At 51.2% G+C, this 24,375-nt stretch overlaps 1 protein-coding gene and 1 long non-coding RNA gene across 5 annotated transcripts; one reads left to right on the forward strand and one right to left on the reverse strand.

The window, feature by feature from the left end:
- Positions 1 to 2,889: 2,889 nt before the first annotated feature.
- On the reverse strand, positions 2,890 to 24,262 carry SSC5D (scavenger receptor cysteine rich family member with 5 domains). Of its 4 annotated transcripts, none has more exons than XM_053606632.1 (14): positions 23,820 to 24,262; positions 23,422 to 23,577; positions 22,277 to 22,929; positions 21,931 to 22,044; positions 21,614 to 21,727; positions 20,944 to 21,252; positions 20,137 to 20,454; positions 19,429 to 19,605; positions 18,476 to 18,793; positions 16,253 to 16,849; positions 15,862 to 16,176; positions 15,476 to 15,643; positions 9,036 to 9,197; positions 2,890 to 5,783 (listed from the first exon to the last, which is right to left on the reverse strand). In XM_053606632.1, exons 3-14 carry the CDS (start codon positions 22,737 to 22,739, stop codon positions 4,324 to 4,326), a joined length of 4,515 nt encoding a protein of 1,504 aa, XP_053462607.1. In that variant the 5' UTR covers positions 22,740 to 22,929; positions 23,422 to 23,577; positions 23,820 to 24,262; the 3' UTR covers positions 2,890 to 4,323. The 4 variants fall into 4 exon arrangements, with proteins under 4 accessions (XP_053462607.1, XP_053462608.1, XP_053462610.1 ...); XM_053606633.1 differs by having other exon boundaries at positions 22,277 to 22,585; positions 22,903 to 22,929; positions 23,422 to 24,262; XM_053606635.1 differs by having other exon boundaries at positions 22,903 to 22,929; positions 23,422 to 24,262.
- On the forward strand, positions 6,002 to 12,841 carry LOC128596847 (uncharacterized). The gene is made up of 3 exons (XR_008383146.1): positions 6,002 to 6,213; positions 6,313 to 6,404; positions 12,716 to 12,841. It is a non-coding gene; the product is annotated as an uncharacterized LOC128596847 (long non-coding RNA).
- Positions 24,263 to 24,375: the final 113 nt, after the last annotated feature.

Here is a 24,375-nt window from a genome sequence, read left to right on the forward strand (position 1 = left end):
GAATCTTTTCCTGGTGAAGACTCTGTGCACATTATTGAAATGACAATGAGGGATTTAGAATATTACATAAATGTAGATGATAAAGCAAATGCAGGGTCTGAGAGGATTGACTCTAACTTTGAAGAGGTTTGACAATGGGTAAAATGCTATCAAACAGCATCTCATGACACAGAGAAATCCTCCAGGAGAGGAAGAGTAGTTAATTCTTACAGCACACTCCATTGCTGTCTTATTTATTTATTTACAGTCTCACTATGTCGCCCTCGGCAAAGTGCTGTGGCGTCACAGCTCACAGCAACCTCAAACTCTTGGACTTAAGCTATTCTCTTGCCTCAGCCTCCTGAGTAGCTGGGACTACAGGTACCCACCACAATGTCCAGCTATTTTTTGGTTGTAGTTGTCATTGTTTAGCAGGCCTAGGCCGGGCTCTAACCCGCCAGCCTCAGTGTATGTGGCCAGCGCCCTACTCACTAAGCTATGGGCACCAAGCCCATTGCTGTCTTATTTTAATAAATTGTCACAGCCTCCTCACCTTCAGCAACCACCACCCTGATCAGTCAGCAGCCATCAACATCAAAACAAGAACCTCCATCAGTAAAAAGATTCTGATCTGAAGGCTCAGATGACTACTACTAGCATTTTTTTAGCAATGAAGTATTTTTTTGTTTGTTTGTTGTTGCTGTTGTTTGAGACAGAGTATCACTCTGTTACCTGGGCTGGAGCACTACATCACAGCTCACTGCAGCCTCCAATTCCTAGACTGAAGTGATCCTCCTGCCTTGGCCTCCCTAGTAGCTGGACACATATCAACATGTTTAGCTAGTTTTTCTATTTTGTAAAGATGGGGTCTCAATGTGTTGCTCAGGCTGGTCTCAAACTCCTGACCTCAAGCAATTCTCCCGACTCAGCCTTAAAGTATTTTATTTTTTTGAGACAGAGTCTCACTATGTCACCCTATGTCACCCGAGGTAGAGTGCCGTGGCATCACAGCTCACAGCAACCTCAAAGTCTTGGGCTTAAGCGCTTCTCTTGCCTCAGCCTCCCAAATAGCTGGGACTACAGGCACTTGTCACAATGCCTGGCTACTTTTTGGTTGTAGATGTCATTGCTGTTTGGCAGGCCTGGGCTGGATTCGAACCTTCCAGCTCCCATGTATATGGCTGGCTCTCTAGCCACTGAGCTAAAGGTGCTGAGCCCTTAAAGTAAGGTATGGCTGGGTTTTTTTTTTTTTTACATAATGCTATTTCACACTTACCAGACTACAGTATAATGTAAGTACAACTTCAATGTGCACTAGGAACCTCTAAAATTTGCGTGACTCGCTTTACTACAATATATGCTTATATCACAGGGTTTAGAACTGACCAGCAAACATCTCCAAGTCTGCCTGTATGTATAGTAATAGGTAGGCAAATAGTCTGACTTGAAGAATTTTAACCCAATGGGCTGATGAATCACCAGCTCATCTTATTAAAATGCCAATTCTGACTCGTTGGGTCTGAGATTCTGCATCCATAACCAGCTTCCATGTAAGGCCAATGCCTCTATTCCAGGGGTCACATTTTGAGGTGCCAAGACCATGAGACATGATTTTAGAGTACTGATCCAGCATTCTGGCTAAACTCTTACTAATAATAATTTATCTGCTCAGTTCTTTGGGGGTTTCTGTTAACATACTACCATGGATAATGACATCTTCCTTTATACCCTTTCCCTAATTAAGAAAGTCCTCTCTGCAGCACCAACCTTTCTCTCTCTGTGTGTGCATGTTTGTTGTGTGTGTGTGTAGTGTTATGTGTAAACTGTGAATAAGTATTAATTTTGTCAAATGTTTTGTTTTGAGTTTTTTTGCATCAATTGTGCCTGCTAGGCCTAGTGGCTACTGTTCTGGGCTTTTTGCCAGTTGGCAGGCAGAGGATCAAGCTCAGCTATCTTGTAGGAGGTGTCCAGAGTCAGGGCCAGCAGCAGGAGGGGTCTGGCCCCCCAGTCTGGCCAGGGGCCTTGAGGCCAGATGTTTGGGCTTAACCGCCTGGCCAAGCAGGATAGAGTGACTGGTAATTAAGTGCTCTCTTCTTCAGCACTGGCAGAAGGTGGCAAGGGTGGAGCAACCAAGAGCCAGAGTGCCCAATAGCACCCCCCTCCTTTGGATACCAGGGAAGAGACAGGAGCCTGAACCCCACACTGGGCTCTCTGCTGCTTTGGGGGGAGAGGATCCAGAGCCAGGCTTCACCTGCCACACCTGGAAATAGAAAAGGAGCCTTTTCCTTCTGAGTTGGAGTTCCTTTCCATAACCCCTCAACTACCTACGGCAGGAAGGGGAAGGAGGCAGAAGCCCTCCCCTCAGTCCTCCCCAGGGTACCAGTCAGCAGTTATTTAAGTCTTGGGGCTTAATGAGATCTGAGGAACAGAGAATTCTCCGCGTCCTCCTTTGCCTGTTGGTGGGAGCAGACAGTCCATCTATCAGGACCCCCGACATTATCCCTCCCTCCCTGAAGCAAGTAACTGGACCCTGTTGGCCTTTGCAGGACTGTGGAGGGGCCAGCCACCCTCACCTTCCATGACCTCTGAGCTAGGGAGAGGGGGAGGAGGAGGGATGGTTCCCAGCCTGAGGCAGCAGGGACAAGAGTCAGAGTGGAGGGTGGAGAATCTTGCAAGCCAGCCCCTAGTTTATAGGCCGGCAAGCCAAGAAAGAGATAGGACAGAGCTTGCCATGTCTATCTTTGTCACTCAAAGATGAGCAGTCATGGAAGCCTTAATCTGGACCTCCAGGCCATAGGTAAATCACAGGAATTTAACATCACAGTTATTCTGGATTTGAGTCACAGCTCTGCTGTGTGGCCTTAAACAGAGGGCCTGCCCTCTCTGAGTTCCAGAGTCCTGTCTGAAACAGGGATCAAAGTTTCTCCCTTGAAGGGCTGTGGTGAGGACCGGAAGTAGTATATTAATAGTCCACACAGTGTCAGGCATACAGAGAAATACAGTTAGGTGCTGTAATTGTCACTCTTGTTAACAACCACATGCTATGTGCCAAGCTCTGTTCTTCTCCACATTAACTCATTTAATCCTCACAACAACCCCATGAAGTGTGTGGTATTAGTAGCCCCACTTTACATGTGAAAAAACTGAGGCTCAGAGAAGGAAGGAAAACTGCCAGAGTTCCATGGCTGGGACATAGCCCAGCTATGACTTGAACTCAGGCCAGTCTTACATGAGCATGTAATATTTTCTCAAGAGCAAGAGCTCTGAGAACCAACCCTGGTCCCACCACATGTTCCCTGAGTGATCTGGGGCATGTGACCAAACCTCCCTGTGCCTCAGTACCCAGATCTGTAAACTGGGGATGAACACAACAGTCACTCTCACATGATGAGCGCTCATAAAGTGCCAGGCCCCAGCCTCAGCACTCTAACAGGTGTTGACTTATCATTCAATCATCACAGAACCCCATGAGGTACATGTACTATTATTATCCCCCTTTTATAGTCAGAGAAACTCAGACCAAGAGGTTAAATAACTCACTTATGTTCGCTCCCAGCACGGACTCAAGCTCAGTAATCCCAGTCTCCAAAGCTCACCTCCTTGTATGCTGAGCTATGGAAACAGTACACTCCTTGGCAAGCACTTGTTATGATAAAATGACATCATCCATGCAAATCTCTTAAAACAGCCAACACACAGGAAGCACCCAGCACATATTAGTCATTATGATGTGATGATGATGTACTTGGTCATTCAACGAATACTTAGTGAGTGCGCACTCTGTGTCAGCCTCTGTTTTAAAAGCTAGGCATACAGCCATGAACAAGGCAAAGATTCCTATCCACATGAAGCTTCATCATCATCATCATCATCATCACAACCACCATCATGATCATCACCACCATGAACATCTTTATCACCATTGTGACCATCATCACCACGATCACCACCACGATCACCACCACCACTAGCATCACCATCATGATCATCACCATGATAACCACAATCATTGTCCTCATCACCATCACCACCATGATCACTTTAATCACCATCATCACCACTACCACCGTTATTACCATCATTGCCTCATCACCATAACCATTCTCTCATGATCATCACTGTCATAATCATCATCCTCACTTTCATAATTACCATCACTATCACGATCATCACCACCACCTTGCATAGCGTCTGTGGTAGTCACAAATCAAGGTCAATCTTGTGGGTCTATCTCTCCAGGATTCCCCTAGATCCCCAGAAACACCATTCATACCTTGCTTTTAATTAATAGTTTGGGGGGTTTCCTTTGGTTGGGAGTGTCTTAAGCCCACCGAATCTTGAAGGTCACACATCTCCCCTTAGAGGCCTCTCCTCCTCCTCTGGGGTTGTGGTGGTTGGCACAGGTGTGCTGGGAGGCCAGGCAACCTCTGCTAGTCTCTTTATAGCCTCACCCAGCTGCCCTAGACCCTGGGCAGCTTCAACCAACCGGGTCAGCCCCAGTCCCAGGGCTTGGCGCTCCTGCCGGTCCTGCTCCAGGACGTGGGTCAGCCTCTGCAGCTGACCACTTACATCCCTCACAGCAGCCACCAGCTCCATCAAAGCAGGTGGCTCACAAGCCATGACTCTTACAGGTGGTGTTGGAACCACACATGGGCCAACAGGGCCTGGGCTCTGACCAGCGGGTGACCCTAAGGTCAGGTGGTCAGGAGGAGGTTGATCCAAGGGGTGGGCCATAGAAGAGAGGTGGAGGTCAGGGGTCATAATGGGGTCAGAGGCTGAGTGTGGGGTCTGGGTAGGTGAAGAGGTTAGTTTAGAGCTTTGGCTTCTTGATGGTTCAAAATCTTCAGTGGACAGTGGGTCCATGCTTTGGGCTGTGGAGAAACTGGAGGTACTGGACTCTAAGGTTGGAGAGGGCTCTAGGGTTGGCATCTGGGAAATGGAGGTGTGAGTGGCAGGTGCTGTGAAGCTCAGCTCAGGGGACAGGCTGGGCTTGCTTGTGGGTGCTGAAGTGAGTGAGGAAAGTTCTGTACCCGACAATGTTGGAAGAAACTTAGAAGTGATGATAGGGGCTGAGGTGAGGTGAGGAGCTGTGGTGGGTTGAGGGGCAGTGGTGGGTTGAGGGGCGGTGATGGGTTTAGGGGTGGTGGTAGGGTCAGGAATCATGGTGGGTTCAGTGGTGATCATGGGTTGAGGGGTCACGATGAGTTGAGGGGTGGTCACGGGATAAGGGGTGGTCACGGGATAAGGTGTCGTAGGGGGTTGAGGGGTCATGGTGAGTTGAGGGGTTGCAGGATGAAGAGTTACAGTGGGGTGAGGGGTGGTAGTATGGCAAGGGCTTGTGGAGGGGTTTGGGGAGCTGGAAGATTCTGGGACTGTATTTGGGTATGGAGTTGTGTCCAAGTCTGGGGTTATGTCAGATTCCGGGGTCATTTCAGACGGTACAGAGGAGTCAGAGGTCAGCCCTTTGGGCAAGGTGGGTAGTAGGGGAGGTGAGAGCTCTGGAGTCGACATCGGAATCACACTGGAGTCGGGGGTGGACAAAATAAGGTGAGGGGTTGTAAAGAGGAGGTCGGGGTTCGTCCGCGAGGCTGGATCTGGGGTGGGTGGTGAAGTGTCAGGAGGGTTGGAGGTCGCCTCTGGTCTTGAAGCCGAGTTGAGAATGAGCTGTGGCTGGGAGTCAGAGGTCAGCGGTGGGCTTGGAAGCTCCGTCGAGGCGGAGAGAGCTGGGAACGGGGTGGGGGGTACTGTCCTGACCTCAGTGGGTCGCAGCAGCCGGCGCTCAGGCCACGGTTTCCTCTGGAAACCTGGAGAAGAAAGACCGGCAGACGGTCTGAGGTCAGTCTGCCCCGCCCTCACCCCGCCCCTAGGAGCTAACCAACGAGAAGGCGTAGAACTTCGTGACGTCACAGGTCACCAGCATACCTCACCAGTCCTAGCTACCCTCCTCCCCGCCTCCTCTGTTGTTCCTGGGCGCCACCTGGCGGCCTATGCTGCAGAGTACCCGAGGCAGCGTAGCGGAAAACCAGGATGCGGGAGGGGCCGAAACTCAGAGGGACTGGGATGCAAAGGGATGTGGAGACGCAGGGAGACAGGGAGATGCGAGAGGGTGCCGAAGGTCAATCTTAGTAATCAAGACCACCAAAATTAATGCAAGATATCCACGATGAACAAAAATTTACCATTTTAACAAAGACAGCATCTGATACAGTTGGAACTAGAGTGCATCCCAACAAGGTGAGTAGGGTCCTGCCTTCAGTTAAGATTTTGATATTTAGTTCATCAATGAATATTTTTGCATTAATTTTGATTTTCAAAAATATTATATTATGACAGACTTTCTCTTGATTACTGTATATTTGGCACCCCTTAAACGTGGGGCCTGAGTGGAGCAAGGAGCTTCAACTGCTTCCTGGCTGGGCTTCCAGGTGAGTGCGAATTGTACCCCTTTTTACAAGTAAATGGAATTAGGCCAAGAGGATAGTTGACTTTCCCCCAGGTCCTACAGACACACTTTGCAAGCTGCAGGGACAAGATCTGAACCCAAGTTGTCTGCATCTGATTAAATACGTGATGGAAATAGCCCATGATCTGCATAGTACAATAGTAGTCACTAGCCACATGTGGCTATTGAGGAACTGAATATTTCATTTTTCAAAGTGTCAATTCGTTTAAATTTAGTCACCTGGGTTACCAGCTAAGGTATTAAACTGCTCTAGAGATTTCCACTTGTTCCTGTAGGGTTTTTGAGGTACAAGCTGTCCTCTGTAGGGTTGGAGAAGCATTAAGGAAAACGCTTGGCCTTCTAGTACTCTGGGAAGCTGAAGCAGGAGGATACCCTGAGTTCAGGATTTTGAGACCAGCCTGAGCAAGAGTTAGACCTCATCTCTACTAAAAATAGAAAAGCTAGCTGGGCATCTTGGCAAGTGCCTGTAATCCCACCTATTTGGGAGGCCAAGGCAGGAAGATCACTTGAGCCCAGGAGTTCAAGGTTGCTGTGAGCTATGACATTACAGCACTTTAGCCTGGGTGACAGAACAAGACACTGCCAAAAAAAAAAAAAAAAAGAAAGAAAAGGCAGGCTTTTGGGTTTAAGCTCCAGCTCTCTATAACTGGGTGACAATGGGCAAGTCATTTAACTGCTTGAATCTCAGTTTCTTCCTCACCCATAAACCATAAACCATATGTGACCATATCTTCCTGTAGAGTTGTCATAAGATTCAAGGAGATGTGTCTCAATTTCTCTCATCTGTGAAATGGGCATAATTATAGACCTACATCATAGGGCTCAGGTAGATATTGTGAGGATTAAAGAAATAATAGTAAATATATATAAAGTGTTTAGAATAATACCTGACCTGGAGTTGTTGCTTGACAAATATTTTTAGTTATTATTTCAAGAATCTCAATTCAGTATTTTAGGGGCACAGATACCTACAGTGGGGATGGCTTTTCATTTTTCAGACACAAGGTGTAGAGAGCTACAGTAATGATACTCCCTGGCACACTGTCACAAACAGCCTCTCTCTGCAATGTTTCTTATTTTAATTTGAATCCTCTTTCTCCTCAATCTCTATCCTCACCACCCTCTCCTACAGACAACTCCCCTAATGTGTTTGGCATATGGCCTTAAATGTGTCCTCATAAAATAGAATGTGTTTTTGTAAGTGTATGTATTTGTTTTTGTGTGTGCTTTAAATTTTTGCAAATAATATTAGGCTGGAAATCTCATTCTGTTTCTCAATGTCATGTAGCTGTGTATGCATCTCATCATTGTTTTAGCTGTTACATGGAATCCCATGGTGCATACCCAGTGTATTTCTCTCATCCGTTCCCCTATTTTTGGACATTTAATTTGCATCCCACTTTCTGAGATCCCAGGGTTCCAAAGAACATCCTCATATACATCTTTGTATAAGCCTGTGTAAGAATTTCTCTGGAATATATATCTAGGAGCAGGTTTGTGGGTCATGATTTATAATCTTTTTGTTGTGGTTGTTGTTTTGTTTTTGTTTTTGAAACAGAGCCTCAAGCTATTGACCTGGGTAGAGTGCTGTCGCATCACAGCTCACAGCAACCTCCAACTCCTGGGCTTAAGCAATTCTCTTGCTTCAGCCTCCCAAGTAGCTGGGACCACAGGTGCCCACCACAACACCCAGCTATTTTTTGGTTCTAGTTGTCATTGTTGTTTGGCAGCCTGGGCTGGATTCGAACCCAACAGCTCTGGTGTATATGGCTGGCAACTTAGCTGCTTGAGCTACAGGTGCCGAGCCTATAATCATGTTTTTTTAAAGACTAGTCACAAAGGGGAAAGAGTAGAACAAGGAGTTCAATCTATAACTGACCATGAACCATCAAGTAAGGTAACTCACTACCTTTGTACCAGCCTGCAGCCTATAACTACACTTCACCTCTCTAAATACCGCTAGGTGGTTTTCATCAAACAGCTAATACCCGGTGCGATGCTGTTTCCCCACATCTTCACACACACTTGGTATCATCCACTTTTCTTATCCTTTTCCATCCTTGTTGTTGCTTTCATTTGCATTTCCTGGTTTCTGATGCATTTTCTACATAAAATTGCCCATTTGGACTTCCCTTTCTGTGAATCACCAGTTTGTATCTTTTTCTCCTTCTTATTCAGGGTTTCCTATCATTTTCTTATTTGTCAGAATCACTTGTGTGGTATAGATTAGGGCTTCTCAATCTCAGCACCTTTGGGCATTTGGAATCTGATGATGCTTTGCCATGGGGGCATAGCCGGTGTCCTGTAGGGCATTTAATGCCATCCTGGGCCTCTGCCCATTAGGTGCCAAGAGGTGGCCTCTCTCCTTCCAATAAGGACAATCCAAAATGTCTTCAGACATTGCCAAAGGGCCCTTGGGGGCAAAATCACTCTGACTTGGGGACCACCAGCCTGTATCATAACTAGGTTTTCGAATATATCTCTGTTGGGTGTTTCTGGAGTAAGAGTTGGGTCAGCACTAGGAGTTTGGAGTCCATCTCTCTACCTTACCATACACATTCCCCCAGTCCCCTCATCCAGCCACACCCCTCACCTGTGTTCCCATAGAACTTCGGGGCTGGAAGAGGGCTTCCTGGACTCCTGGTGGTGCCAGTGGCATGGGTGGGTGGTTTGCCTGTGCTGGGGAGCCCCTTGGTGAGGCCCCTTCCCATAGATTTGTTCCACATCCAGGGAGGTTTGTAACCATCTTTGTCACCTTGAGAGATATAGGAAAGGGGGTTGAGTTTTCAACTCCCCCTCTTGGATGACTCTCCCTCCTGCTCCCCTGGGCCCCAGCCCTGATTCAAATGCCATACTGTCCAACGGGACTGTCACTTCAGCCTCCTTCCTGATCTCTCAGCCACCTTTACAATTCAGTTGGGATGCTCTTAGGTACCAATAACAGAAATTATGACTAAACTAGCTTATAAAATAAGGGCATTTAGGCTCGGCGCCCGTAGCACAGTGGTTACAGCACTGGCTACATGCACTGAGGCTGGTGGGTTTGAACCCGGCCCAGGCCAGTTAAACAGCAATGACAACTGCAACAAAATAATAGCTGGGCATTGTGGTGAGCACCTGTGGTCCCAGCTACTTGGGACGCTGAGGCAAGAGAATCACTTAAGCCCAACAGTTTGAGGTTGCTGTGAGCTGTGAGGCCACGGTAGACTGAGGGTGACATAGTGAGACTCTGTCTCAAAAAAATAAATAAATAAAATAAATAAGGGCATTTATTATTTCAATTTCCTGAGGCCCCTGCCCTAGGGGAAGGAAAAAAACAGATATCTTTATTAGCTGCCTAGAACATTTCTGTATTATTATGTTTCCTATTTTGGGAGCCAAATACAGTTGGATAATATCTATGCGACAATTTTATATAACAGAGATTTATAATATGTAGCATATATACACTTATACCATTTTATTTAGGAACAATAAAAAGACAATCCTGTCTTATAGCTACATAAGCTTATTTTCACAAAAGCTTTTTTTGTTGTTTTGTTTGTTTGTTTGTTCGTTTGAGTCTCACTCTGTCCACCCTGGGTAGAGTGCTGTGGTGTCATAACTCACAGCAACCTCAAACTCTTGGGCTCAAGTGATACTCTTACTTCAGCTCCCCAAGTAGCTGGAACTATGGGCGTCCACCACAATGCCCAGATAGTTTCTCTATTTTTAGTAGAGACTGGGTCTAGCTCTTACTCAGGCTGGTCTCAAACTCCTGAACTTAAGCAGTCTGCCCACATCAGCCTTCCAGAGTGTTAGGATTGAACGTGTGAGCCACTGCACCCAGCCCACAATAGCTTTCTTTCTTTTTTTTTTTTTTTGCAGTTTTTGGCCAGGGCCAGGTTTGAACCCGCCACCTCCGGTATATGAGGCCAGCGCCCTACTCCTTGAGCCACAGATGCCACCCTACAACAGTTTTCTTGAGATATGATTCACACAACATGAATTCCGCCAACTTAAAATGTGCAATTCAGCAGTTTTTAGTATATTCACAAGTGCGACCATCACCACAATCGAAATTAAAAACATTGTCATCACCCCAACAAAACAGTCCATACCAATTACTGTGATCGTTCTGACTCACCCGAATGTCTTCCAACTTCCTCTGTGACCCTGCCCCCCATACTGACCTTTGAGGCCTGTTTCTAATACAAAAGCTTACCCCTGCCTCAACCTTTCTGCGTCTCCACTGTCCTTGTTGCAAAGTCCACATGCCTGACCCTCCTTCACAGATTGCCCCTGCCCTCCTCCTGGCATCCTGTCTTACCACTGTCTCATCCACACAATGCTCTATCCACATTGGACCCCCAACCTAAAGTATTCACATTGAGCTTTTTTTTTTTTTTTTGAGACAGAGCCTCAAGCTGTCACCCTGGGTAGATTGCTGTGGCATCACAGCTCACAGGAACCTCCAGCTCCTGGGCTCAAGCGATTCTCCTGCCTCTGCCTCCCAAGTAGTTGGGACTACAGGTGCCCACCACAACGCCCAGCTATTTTTCGGTTGCAGCCGTCATTGTTGTTTGGCGGGCCCAGGCTGGATTCGAACCCACCAGCTCAGGTGTACGTGGCTGGCGCCTTAGTCACTTGAGCCACAGGCGCCAAGCCCACATTGAGCTTTGCAAACGTCAGAGTTGTGCTGTTACCACCACCTGGAACTCCCTTCCCCACCTTTTCCTTCCAAAGGAGCTTCTCAGGATATTTTCTCCCTCTGCATACAAAGTCAGGCAGAAGAAGGACAGTGTCCAAGACCTCAGGCAAGTTCATCATGGTCACCTTGAGCTCCATGGCTAGATGTCCCAATTACAAAAATCCTTTGCTTCGTCCCCTGCTAATATATATTATGAGTCAGGAGAGGTGGCTCATGCCTGTAATCCTAACACTCTGGCAGGCCAGGGTGGGTGGGCTGCCTAAGCCCAGGAGTTTGAGATCAGCCTGAGCAGGACCTCATCTCTAAAAAAAAAGCCAGGTGTAATGGTGGTACCTGTAGTCCCAGTTCCTTGGAAAGCCGAGACAAGAGGATTGCTTGAGGCCAGGAGTTAGAGGTTGCTGTGAACTATGGCACTACGCACTCTACTGAGGGCAACAAAGTAAGACTTAGAACACAAACAGATGGCCTCATCCAAGGGAGGATAGGGAAGGCCTCATTGGGATATGCCCTTTGAACCAAATCCTAAAGGATGAATAAAAACTCACCAGGGACAAATGGGTAAGAGTTGGGGGGATCTGTATCCAGATTTCGTCTGATTTTTAAACAAGTTCAAAGGATATACAGTAAGTATATCCTTTTTTACTCCTTTTTGTTGTTGATGATCAACATAATTTAAGTGTGCCACAGAAGTTTAACTATAGGTTAAAGTGTCCCAGAGATTAAAAAAAAAAAAAGTTGAAAACACTGATCTAAGTCCTTAAAATTAGAGACTTTTCACAGCTGTAATGAGAGAGAAAAATATTTAGAGAGGAAAGGTCAGAGAGATGCAAGCTTGCTAGCTTCAAAGATGGACAAAAGAGTGAGCTAAGGAATGAAGGCAGCCTCTAGAAACTGGAAAAACAAGGTCAAGGACTCTTAGTCTTCAGAAGGAAGCAGCCCTGCTGACACCTGGACCTTAGCCCAGTGATGCCCATGTCTGATCTCTGACCTACAAAACTGCAAGATAATAAGTGTGTGTTGTTTTAAGCCCCTAAATTGGTGATGCTGTCATGGCAGCCATAGAAACAGATGCAGGAGGCCAGGTGCAGTAGCTCAACCTGTAATCCTAGCACACTGGGAGGCTGAGGTGGGTGGATTGCTTGAGCTCAGGAGCGAGACTCCGGTCTCTAAAAAAGTAGCTGGACTTTGTTGTGGGCGCCTGTATTCCCAGCTAGCTGGGAGGCTGAGGCAAGAAAATCACTTGAGCCCAAGAGTTTGAGGTTGCTGTGAGCTATGACGCCACAGCAGTTTACTGAGGATGACAAAGTGAAACTGTCTCAAGAAAAAAAATCTGGCAGAAATTGATGGCACCAGTGCAGATTTCGGGCAAGGCAAATTCGTCCCCCACCTCTGCTCCTCTGAGAGTTCTTCTGCTTGTGTTTGCCGGTGAAGTGTAGGTAGTGCCATCTCCCCTGTGAAGTTTTCCTTGATTACTAGAAATAATTACTCATTCCCTGGAATCCTGCAGCTGTTGTTTGTTTTCAGCAAATTAGTCCAACAACCAATATTTTGTTGTTTAAAACGATTTCATACACATTTTGCAGGTTGAACTGGGACCTGATGAGATCACCTAGTTGATTCTAATCCTGCTTAGAACGCACAGGTGGAACCTGGTGAGGGAGTCGGACTCCAGAACTCCTGCTTCTATTTCAGCACACGTCCTTTCCACCCCAAGGAGCAAAACATGTGTAAAATCGTTTAAAACAGATTCCAATCATGTCTCCTGGACTTCTCTGAGCGTCACCTTTTACCCCATATGAAACATAGGTGTAGCAATAGGACCTATGTCACCTAGTTGTTGGAATCATGCTTGCCTGGCACAGAGTGAGCGACTTCCGTTGAGTTTTTCCAACATCCCTGGAGTCCCATTTTTTTTTTTTTTTGCCGCAGTGGGAAAAGCGGGAACTCACCAAAGCTAAGTCATTTTTCAAGGTTACACTGCTGCGGAGGACAGGAATTCGTTTCTCCCATTCCCTCCCACCACTCGCACTCCTCCCCGCGAATCTTCCTATTGTCTTTAGATCTCCCCTGCAGCGTAGGTGATTCTGCATTTATTTGTTCTCATTTTCTTTTTTTTTGTAGAGACAGAGTCTCACTTTATGGCCCTTGGTAGAGTGCCGTGGCATCACACAGCTCACAGCAACCTCCAGCTCCTGGGCTTAAGCGATTCTCTTGCCTCAGCCTCCCGAGTAGCTGGGACTACAGGCGCCCGCCACAACGCCCGGCTATTTTTTTGTTGCAGTTTGGCCGGGGTTGGGTTTGAACCCGCCACCCTCGGCATATGGGGCCGGCGCCCTACTCACTGAGCCACAGGCGCCGCCCTATTTGTTCTCATTTTCTGACCCTCTCGGGTCAAAACCCAGCCTGCTCCTTGGCCCATCTGCAGCACAGGGCGCTGCGGGACTGGGAGGAAGCGCTGGGCGGCAAAGTACAAAGGCTCCAGAACCCCGACTACTTTAGAACAAGAAGCGAGAGGGGTGAGATGCACTAACTCACAACTAGAGTCTACCCACCAACCCCAAGTCACCGCGCCCCAGGAGTCTGCCCCCTCCCGCGCTTTCCTCCAGGACAAGGCCGCCTCTAAAGACACACCTGCTCACCCAGCTATTACCGCAGGCGATGAACCTGCCGGCCAATCAGGAGGCGCAGGGTGCCCGTGTCGTCACAAGACGCCAAGCAGATGAACGCCTGCCCCTCCCACCTCGCCGTTCTCGACCCCCGCCACACGTGCGCATGCGCTAGAAAAAGGCGGGAATGGGTGCGAGCCCCTAGAGTCTCCTAAAAGGAGGAGGAGCTGAGAGTATCTCCGGAGGCTCAGGAACCTGGGAGCAGGGCGACACAGGGACAAACCCGAACTGCCGGAGACGGCAAGCACGCCGAAAGAGTGAAACAGACGACTGCGAGAAACTGCTAGGGCGACAGGCAGAGAAGGAGCCCAGAGCATGAGAGAGGGACAAACACTCCAGTTTGGGAAACAGGCGGAAGCAGCGAGGGCAGAGGTAGGAGGGAGAGACCAGAGACGCAGGCGGGGGAAGGCGGGAGGGAAGGGAAGGGAGGGTGGACGAGACTAGAGAGCCATGGGAGGTGCAGGAAACAGGAGACTTTATGGTAACAAGGTAACCAAGAGACCTGCGGGGCAGAGGGACAGAGCCAGAAGTGACGGGTCGGCGTGGGAGTGTGGGGAGGATGGGAGTGGGAGTGGGGGGACCATGTGAGAGTGACCATGAAAGAAGCAGCAGGAAGGCACTGGAAAATGAGAAACTGCCAGGAATGGAATGAGAAACTGGTGATGGGGGTGAGAACTGAACTGAACGTGAAAGAAAAGAGAAAGACACCAGGAAGATGAAGCAAGAGATGGAGATGGCAAAAGCTGAAATTCTTCATGAAAGAAAAAAGCAGAAAGACATGGGAGAAAAGGACAGAGAGAAAATGACTGTGAAAATGGAGCAAGGGACAGAGGTGATGAGGTGCAAAATGGAAGAGAAAGACACAGAAGGAAAGAGAAGTGATGGGAATGTGAAACTGACAGCGACAGAAACAAGGAGAAAGACAGCAGAGAGAACCAGGGAATGACTATGGGGAAGGAGTGAGAAGAGACACGATGAGGGTGAGAAATTGATTGTTTAAGAAAAAGAGGCAGAAGAAACAGTGTGTGAGAGGAGCAGACTGGACCACAGAGGCCCTGGGAAACAGGCAGAGAAGCGGGTGCAAAGTGTGCAGGGCAGAGCAAGGCAACTACATGGGGACCCCCAGCAAGTCAAGGCCCTGGATGTGGCACCAGAGATGAAAGATGCCACAGCAAGACAGAGGCGCCTGAGCAGAGTGGGACAAAGCTGTCCCTCTGCAGACAGAGGAACAGCATCAGGCCCAGGGATGGGCAGGAGACAGGTAGGTAGAGGGGTCCCTGCCCTGTCTGAGCCAGGGGGGAGCAGAGCAGGAGCTATAAGAACAGTAAGGTTTCACTTCATTTGGGGGAGTGGGGATGAAGATGATGACGTGGGGACCCTTGGCTGTGCACTTGGGTCAAGGGACCAAGCTCTTGTATTACACAGTTTACTGCGTGAGGACTGCTGGGCTGGCCTGATCTCTGACATGGCCTCTTCTTCTAAGCTCTGGAGAAGAGTGTCACCATCAAGCCCAAGGAGGGCATGATTTTAGGATCTCTGGAGCCAAGGGAAACCTGTCCAGGCTCCCTGAGACCTTGGCCAGCTCATTTAGAAGGGTCTGGTCTTTCTGGAAACTTTGCAAGGAGGCAAATGGAGGTTTCTGGAGGCCCCAGTGGCTACCCTGGTCATGTGTCTCACCTGTGTCTGGCAGGCGCCATGTTGACAGGGAGGAGACTGCTGGGCGCCTGGTCGTGGCCCAGGATAGAGCATTTCCAGGTACCCCTTCCACAGTGGTCCCCTTGGCCAGGTCCTCTCCTGAGGAAGGGTCCCAGGTCCAGGGGGGATAATCATCTTCATCTAAGTAGCCTGTGGAGAAAAGGGGAAAAGTGTTGACCCTATCTCCTGTCTCAAAGGTCCTGAAATCTTATGGAGTCACTCTGGGATGCCCCTGCTCTGACCCCCTCACACCCAGTTCTGTAGATTCCACTATCATGCAGTCACATGGCTTCACCTCCACCCCTGCCTGCCCCCCAACTCCATTCATTTGGCTTCTCCTCCCCACTCCCTGCCCCTATCCCCTGTACCAGTGCAGGTGAGCCCCACATCTTCCTCGTGATCACAGTTGTGCTTCCCCCATGGTCCCGAGGGACAGTTGCTCAGTGAGGTCTCGCTTCCCTTACAGCCCATGTCATCCAGCCAGATGGGCCCAGTCCCAGGACCATAGTGGGTTTTTCCCACTCGGGGCCGGACCTTTCCACAACCCAGTTCCCAGCAGGCCACAGTGGCATCCCGCAGATCCCAGTTGTCATCACACACTGTTCCCCAGCGTCCAGCATGCCACACTTCTAGCCGGCCTGCACACTGGTTGGGTCCGTCAGCCAGACGAACCTGGAACAGACCTGTGTGGATGGCCTCAGGTCAGGAGGGAAGACCAGCCTCTCCCTTCATGCCTAGTTTCTCTTTGCCGCCACTCACCTGATTTCTCAGTGGGGGACAGGGATGGTTCTTTGGGTGACTCTGGAGACCCTTCTGCTGGGATCTGAGCAGCTGGCTCCAGGGAAGCCTGAGGGATTTTCTTGATGGTGGCCTCAGACGTTATTTCTTGGGGTCCCTGAGCAGTCAGTATTGCTGTGGTTGTAGAATTTCGTTCTTGGGGAGTCTGAGAAGTCAGAATGGCAGTCCTGTGTGAGGTCTGTCTGTGGGGGGCCTCAGTGGTCAGCCTTGTGGTAAACTGAGAAGTCAGCCTTCTGGATGCCTCAGCAGTCAATGTTGTAGTGGTCCATGAGGTCAATGCTGAGGGACTTTGAGTGCCCAGTCCCCTGGCATGTTTAGTGGTTGGCATTACTGGGGGTTGAGTGGTTGGTCTCTTTGTATTTTTTGTTACCCACTTTTTAGTACTTTTAGGCATTTTCCCTGGCACCTTGGTGGTAGTTTTCTCAGCAATACTAGAGGTCAAACTTGCAGAGGGCTTGGTCACCACCTCTCCTGGGAGCCAGGCATCCTGATCTCTACCCAATCCAGGGATCCAGCTCCAACTGAAGGGGTCTGAGACAGAGTCCAGGCCAGGGGGGCCTGGAAGATGGATAGAGATGAAAAAGAATATGGAGACAAGATCATCCATCCAGGCCCCTCCTTCCCTCTAGTCAGTCAGCAGTTTCCCATTCACTCATCATTCATTCCTCATTCATGCCACAAATATTTACTCAGCACCTCCTATGAGCCACACAGTTAGACCCTGAGGACACTGTGGTAAGACAAACCTGACACTGTCCCCAATCTTCTTGGCACTTATAGTCTAGATGTGACTGATCTCTTCCACTCCCTCACACTTAATCCCTACTCTTCACCTCTTCAGCTTCTGCTTCAAATCAAGGCCTCAATTCTAATTCCTGTACCTTCTAACGAGTTTCCCTACTTCCTCATTAATTCTCACCAACTATTAGTGTGGAACCCAGATCTGACAGGCCACTTCCCAGCATCAGTCCCTTCTGTGGGTCCCCAGGGCTCTCAGGAAGGGGGGAAAGGGAAGAGTTGATTATTCCATCCTTTGAGTCACCAGTACATATCTTACATCTCTTTGATCAGCTTATGTATACAGTAGAGGAGTAACCTTGCCCAAAGAAAGGTTTGGCCCCTTATCCTTGACTCCTGGGCAATGACTTCCAAGCCTTTGGAATGTCATGCTTAATAAGAGATTCTTTGTCTACCTGTTGGACTTAGGCCATGCCAGATAGTCTGTGCTAACAACGTGGTTTATGGATCGCCACAGAGGCAGTCAACCACATCTAAGAGACCAACCCCCTATAAAAACTCTGAACACCAAGGCTCAGTGGAGCTCCCTAGTTGGCAATACTTCATGTATGTTGTCACACATCTCTGCGGGGAGAATTAAGGGCTGTCTGCATAAGCCCACTGAAAGACGACCCTTGGAAGTTCACACCTGGTCTTCCCTGAAGGTCTTCTCTGAATCCTGCCCCATGGGCCTTTCCCCTTGGCTGATTTTAACCTACAGACTTTCACTATATGGACCACAACCCTGAGCATAACAGCTTCTCTGATTTCTGTGAGTCATTCCAGATAATTATTGAACCTGAATGTGGGTCTTGGCATCCTCACATAACATATCACACAGGTTTGCAGTGATTTGTGTGTGTGTGTGTGTGCATCTCTTTCTCTCCATGAGCTATGAGCTCTATGAAGAGAAAAACCCAATACCTAGCTCAGTGTCTGGCACTTATTAATAGGACTCAGTAAATGTCAGCAAATTAACAAACAAATGCATTGCCTGAGTTTGTGTTAATTGCCACTCAACTTGGCTAATTTCTCTCTCCCAGTGCCCTTTCTGCTTGCTTCCTTCCATCTGAGGAAGGATAAAGCTCCCTTCTTGTGGGAGACATCCTTGATTCCTGGAAGGAGGAAGAAGGTTCTCAGTGTTAGAATCCCAGCTCTGTCATGTTGTTGCTGTCTGACCTCAGACAATTTATTTAACTTCTCTGTGTCTCAGCTTCTTCATCAGTAAAATGGGTATAACATCCACCAACCTAGACTTATGTGGTTTGAATGCAGTCACCTGTGCCATACACCCAGCACAGGGGTGGGACTTAGGAGACACTCAATCCACGTTAGTGTCAACATTAGTTACTGTTCCCTCCTCCAGGATGCCCCCCTGGAACCAGCAGATGGCTAAGGCCTTCTTACCAGTGCAGATGACCCCAACGTCCTCATTGTGAGCACAGTTGTGCTTTCCCCAGAGAGCAGCAGGGCAGTCAGACAGCGAAGACTCCGTCCCCACACAGCCCACATCATCTAGCCAGATGGGCCCTGCACCCCAGCCGAAGCGGCCAGCAGCAGGGTCTGGCTGACGTGGTCCACCGCAGCCCAGCTCCCGGCAGACCACAGCTGAGTCCCGCATGTCCCAGCTATCATCACACACTGTCCCCCAGCGCCCATCGTGCCACACCTCCAGCCGACCTGAGCACCTGCTGGGCCCAGCCACCAACCGCAGCTGTGGGGACCCTGGGATAGAAGAGACCCAAAGAATTAGAAAGCCAGGAAAGCCATGCAACCCCCTGACTCACTTCCTCTGCCTCCTGACCAGCCCTGGTGCTTCTCCATGTGGCCCTGCATGCCATTTGCCACCCTCTCAGGAATTGTGGATTACAAACACTTTTCAGTGGCCATCTCTCCTGATTTTTTGGCCCTACCATACTTGAGTAATAAACCTACAATTTGAAACAACAGCCTCATTGATCCATCCTTTCAGTACTAATGGAATGGAAGCAGGCAAAATTACTTATCCCAGAGGCTCCAGAGCAGGGCTGTGTATCCCAGTATTCTCAAGCAGGGCTATTACTTGGAGCTAGCCAGAGTACACTGTGAAGGACCAGAAAGCCACACCATGTGCCTCAGGAATAGAGTAGATCTCAGCCCCCCTTTCCTTTCTCCTTCCCAGGGCCAGCTACAGAATTTGCTAGCTCCAGAAAATAAGGAACAGGTGTTCAATATCTGAACCTTGTTCAAGATATGTCAGCACAGCCTTAAACTTAGCAGCGTGTCCTTCAGAACGTGGGCCTCCCCATGACAAATTCAGAGCTGGGAGGAGGAAACAGAAGACAGGACCCTGTTTTCTTACAGGACAGAAAGGGACTCACCAGCTTCTGGTCCAGGCTCCCAAGGGGCAGTAGGAGAGGCTGGAGGGGGTGAAATGCCAGCTGTCCCTGGGGCCTGGCTCACCGGGGGGGACAGGGGCATAGAAGCCGCTTGCCTGGATGTTGAAGTGTTACTGTCCACTGCAGGGGCCGTGGGAGGGACATAGCCAAGGGGCATTCCTGGAAGGGGGAGAAGTATGACCACCAGACAGCCCCAGCCTTCCCTGACCTGGGGGTGTGAGGGTAGGAATGGGAGGGAAGAGAGAGCAGAAAGTGGAGGTAGCTTGGGGGTGACAGAAAAGAGGGGAGGTTGCCTTACAGAGGAGAAGATTGGCTCCTGCTGGGGTGATGAAGTGGGGCCCAGAAGTGCTTCTCTGGGTGATGAGGCTCAACCTCCCACTTTTCCACTTAGGACCATCCGGTACAGGGCAGGGTGTTGAGCAGCCTCCCTAACCTCTATACACAGCATCCCAGCAGCTCCCTATCCCCAGCTGCAACAACCAAAATATGTCTCCAAACATCACATTTTGCTCCCCCTGGGGAGCAAAATCACCCCAAATGGAGAGCCCAGATGTAGGATGAGTTTTCACAAAGGAGAAAACAGGAAACATGGGAAGCTTGTCTAAAGGGAGTAAAGGGCACATAGGAACATCCCCCTTCTCAACCCTCCACTCCAGGGGCCACCATGCCTGCCTCCCCCATGTCCCTCACCATCACACACGGCCCCAGCATCCTCCCGGTGGTGACAGTCATGCTGGCCCCAGGTCCTCGATGGACAGAATCGCAGGGCTGTCTCATTTCCACGACACCGAAGATCATCCAGGACGATGGGTCCAGACCCTTCACCAAAGAAGGCACCCCCAGGGGCAGCCAGTGCCCTCCCACAGCCCAGCTCCCGGCAGGCCACTGCAGCATCTCGGAGGTCCCAGGCATCATCACACACTGACCCCCAGCGCCCACTGTGCCAGACCTCCAGGCGGCCAGCACAGCCGTGGGGGCCATCCGCCAGTCGCAGCCTAGGGGCTGGGCCTGGACAGGGGGAGAGGGAGGACAGAGTGCCAGGAAGCTGCGGTGGATGAGCAGGGACTGAGCTACAAGCACAGGATGTTAGGATGATGGGATGGGCCTAAGTTAAGCACAGGGCAGGAGTCATTTCCAAGACAATGCTAGAAGGCAGACCTTCCAGCTTCAGTTGGCAAATGAGAAAAAGGCTCCAAGAGGGGAAGTCACTGGCTCAGAGTCCAGCTCAGGTGCACCCCTGTACCCCAGCCTCCCACCTATGGCTACACCTCCCAGACCCAGCTCCCCCCACTCCTCACCCCCCTACTCTTGGCTGTGGCTTCCTAGGTCCCATAGGGAGGATTTCCAAACATCAGCAACATGGTCATTTGGGCATACATAACTCTTTTTCAGAGGTTGATGGGCAGCCAAGTCCAGTGCAGCACCCACCAGTGGCACCCCCAGTTGTGAAAGGCAAGTAAGGAAGAGGTGGTTGGGTCCCAGGCAGCTCCAACGTACCAGTGCAGACTAGCCCAGCATCCTCACTGTGGTCACAATTGCTGCGGCCCCAGGGGCTCCGGGGACAGTCCCGGAGAGCTTGCTCTCCTCCTCCACACCCCACATCGTCCATCCACACTGGCCCTGAGCCTGGCCCAAACCTGGCACCCCCAGGGGCGGCCAGCGCCCCCCCGCAGCCCAGCTCGCGGCAAGCCACAGCGGCATCACGAAGGTCCCAGCCGTCGTCACACACGGTGCCCCAGCGCCCGCCATGCCAGACCTCCAGGCGGCCCGCGCAGCCATGGGGGCCTGAGACCAGGCGCAGCCGCTCTGGGGGGTGGGTAGGGAAGGGAGGGTGGTGCAGCTGGTGAGAGGCAGATTCAAATACTCCATCCTTGGTTTTCACCTGGGGAAACTGAGGCCTAGAGTGGGCAGGGGCCTGAGATCTGCCTGCCCTTTAAGGGAAGAGAGCCAGGACCTGAGAAGAACAGGATGCTAGGTGTCCTGAGGGCTGGGGCAGGACATAGAAGGGGTCCAGGCATGACTTTCTGAATCCCCAGGGAGCTATGTGGTGAAGGCTGGGATCCTTCCAGAGCCCCAAGTTAAGGAGAGGACATTCCTGGGTTCCCTGTCTGATGGTCCTAGGGTTTTAGAACATCTAGATTTGAGGGCTGGAGGATACTGAAGGTACCTTGGCGGGGGGATCCGGATGTCAGCAAAGGGGCCCGGGTGGACTTGGCCTGCTTGGGTGGTCGGGGGGTCTTCTTCCGGGAGCTATTCTGGGGGCTCCCTGCTGGGCGGGGTGCTGGGAGAGAAGACAGCCAGAAGTCAACAGTTCATCCTTCCTCCTACCTGGGGAGGCCGGGTCTAAAGTGGTGGAGGACCCACAGGTTGTGAAGGAGACAGTGCAACCATCTGTCCCCAAACTCATCCTACATCTGAGAGTCCCTGGGGTCTCCCTCTTCCCATGGCTGATGCAGGGTGGGCAGCTGAGTCCTCTGGGCTCACCAGGAGTCATGGGGGGCTCCTCTGAGGTGAAGCTCAGCTCCCCGGACAGCCCTGGCCACGAATCCCCATCCAGCGGGGAAGCAGGATTGTTCCTCGAATTAGCTACCCGCTGACCTATGGGAGAGAACAGGAGCTATGAGTGGGTTCAGGGGAGCAGAATGGTCATTTGGGCCCTGAGAGAGGCACAGGGCTGGGATACAGGAGCTCTGAGTGGTTGTATGTTGGGGGTCCCAGAAGGAGGGGTTCAGAGGCAGGGCACCCCTGGATTTACTGGGTCTATGGTCTTTGAGGCCCTAGGTCATCTTCAAAGGAGCTGCCCCCAAAGAAGGGATGAGGATCACCTCACCTGCACAGACGACACCCGCGTCCTCTTCATGGGAGCAGATATGGGCCTTCCAGCCCCGGTGGGGGCAGAGGCCCAGCTGCCCCTCGCTGCCCCGACAGGCCAGCTCGCTGAGCCATACCAGCCCTGTGCCCTCCCCGAAGAAGGCGCCCCCAGGGGCGGCCAGTGCCCCCCCACAGCCCAGCTGCCGGCAAGCCACAGCGGCATCACGAAGGTCCCAGCCGTCGTCACACACGGTGCCCCAGCGCCCGCCATGCCAGACCTCCAGGCGGCCAGCACACCCATGGGGGCCGTCAGCCAGGCGCAGCCGCTCTGGAGGCATAGAAAAGTCTGTGATCATATGGCCCCCAAGGCCAGGGTGACAGTAGGAGCTGGGGGCTGTCCAGTATGGTGCCATGGAGAGGCCAGCATCCTGGCCACTGGACCCTGGACCCAGGACTCCCAGGTGCTCAGAGAGATGTGACATGACCAGACACCTGGGGGATTCTAGCAGGGAGTAGTGGCCAAGGGCATAGTCATGGTGGAATGGGGGGGAAGGGGCAGGGACCCAGCAGGAGGGTGAGGCCAGGCCAGAGGAGGGCACATGGGGGCTGGGAGATGCCAGACGGAAGAGTGTCTGGGACACTTACCAACAGCCTGGATCCCCACTAGTGTTGCTGGAAGGGAGGTTGGAGGACAGAGTGAGGAGCAGGCCCAAAGTGGATCCCTTCTCCAGTGCAGGCCCCAAGACACACACACAGAATTCTCACACCTCTGAACCAGACACCTCACAGCCGGGAAGGACTCTGGGCAGAGGGTCTGAGTATGACACAGGTCCTGGGATGGGTGGGGCTCCAGATGCCTGATCCCTGAAGTCAGGGCTGGGACAGGGCCTTTGTGTTCCCACTGGGACTTGACCAAAGGTCAGATGGCTAGGGACACCACAGGGGTCAGGGCGTGAGGGGAGCAGGTCTGGTGCTTCTTCCAGGGTTAGGTTGGATGTGCAGAAGGCTGGGTTCCTGAGGGGTCAGTCAGGGGCAGCCAGATGTCAAGATATCCCAGAGCACAAGGAACTGGGTCAGGAAGTCTGAGCCCCTAAACTGGATGAGCTAAGGGGTTGGAGGTGGAGGCCTAGGGCCCTGAGTCCCCAAGCAGAAGGGATCACTCACCAAGGAGGCAGGCCAAGACCCTCATATTTGCAGAGTCCAGGGAAAGGCCGGGGTGAACGGTAAAGAGGAGTGGGAGAAGGCGCCCGGGAAGGAGGGAAACGCCTGCCGGAGGCGCCCAAGGCCCAGGACTGAGGAGGAGCAGGCAGGGACTGGTTCCTTTGCCAGAAGGAAGAGAGGCTGCAGGGAGGCAGCAGGGGACAGGAGGGGGAGGGGGCTGGCCAGCGGCAGAGGCTGGGGAGGAAGGGGGTGGCAGGCAGGAGGGAGGGTGTCCAACTGCAAACACCCACACAGGAGGCAGCCAGGCAGGATCCAGACAGCTGAGCAGAGTGCTGTGCTCACCAATGCTTAGGGGGCGGCAGGCCACAGGGAAGGGGCAGGACAGGGGTGGAGGGGCTCACCTCCTGCCTCCTCTCTTGTCTGGCCAAGAAAGCCTGGTCAGATCATTGCTGGGATTAGGGACTGAGAAGACCTGGGGTGGTCGGCGCAGCAGCAAGACGGCTTACAGCCAGACACCAGGAGGAACTTCCTGAGTTAGAATAAGAGACTGCAAAAGGAAAGCAAAGCAGCTTTCTCCATTCCCCTCCTTACTAGAGGATGTGAATGAGAAGCTCCAGTTCCCCATCTGAAGGGGAAGTGGTTGAACTTCACTGTATCCAGAGGTAACTGGGGTAGGGGGCTGGGAAGCCCAAGGGTCAAGGCTTAGGAGAAGGAAGGGGCTCCATACATACACCTCCCCCCACCACACACACACACTCCCTCCACACCAGACAGCTGCCAGGCGGAAAAAATTCGGTAATGGGGAGTGTGACTCAGAGGGCTGGCAGGGCCTGGGGCTGCCCGAGCTCACTGCCTCCCCATCTCCCAGTCCAGCAACCGCCCCCCACCCCCAACAATTAATGTCAACTTGGGGAAAGGAGGAGCCAGACAGCGGGCAGGAATCAGGAGTGGGAGACA

Source organism: Nycticebus coucang, chromosome 10 (assembly GCF_027406575.1).
Source record: "Nycticebus coucang isolate mNycCou1 chromosome 10, mNycCou1.pri, whole genome shotgun sequence".
Lineage (NCBI taxonomy): Eukaryota > Metazoa > Chordata > Mammalia > Primates > Lorisidae > Nycticebus > Nycticebus coucang.

Bases quoted from the DNA above. Each gene is read 5' to 3' on its own strand.
- SSC5D (XM_053606632.1), bottom strand. From the start codon at position 22,739: ATGTCACATCTCTCTGAGCACCTGGGAGTCCTGGGTCCAGGGTCCAGT. The intron at 22,045-22,276 runs GTGAGGTGATCC...TCTCTCCCATAG, and splicing joins CGCGGGTGTCGTCTGTGCAG to GTCAGCGGGTAGCTAATTCG. The intron at 15,644-15,861 runs GTACAGGGGATA...TTTTCTCCACAG, and splicing joins TGTGGGGCTCACCTGCACTG to GCTACTTAGATGAAGATGAT.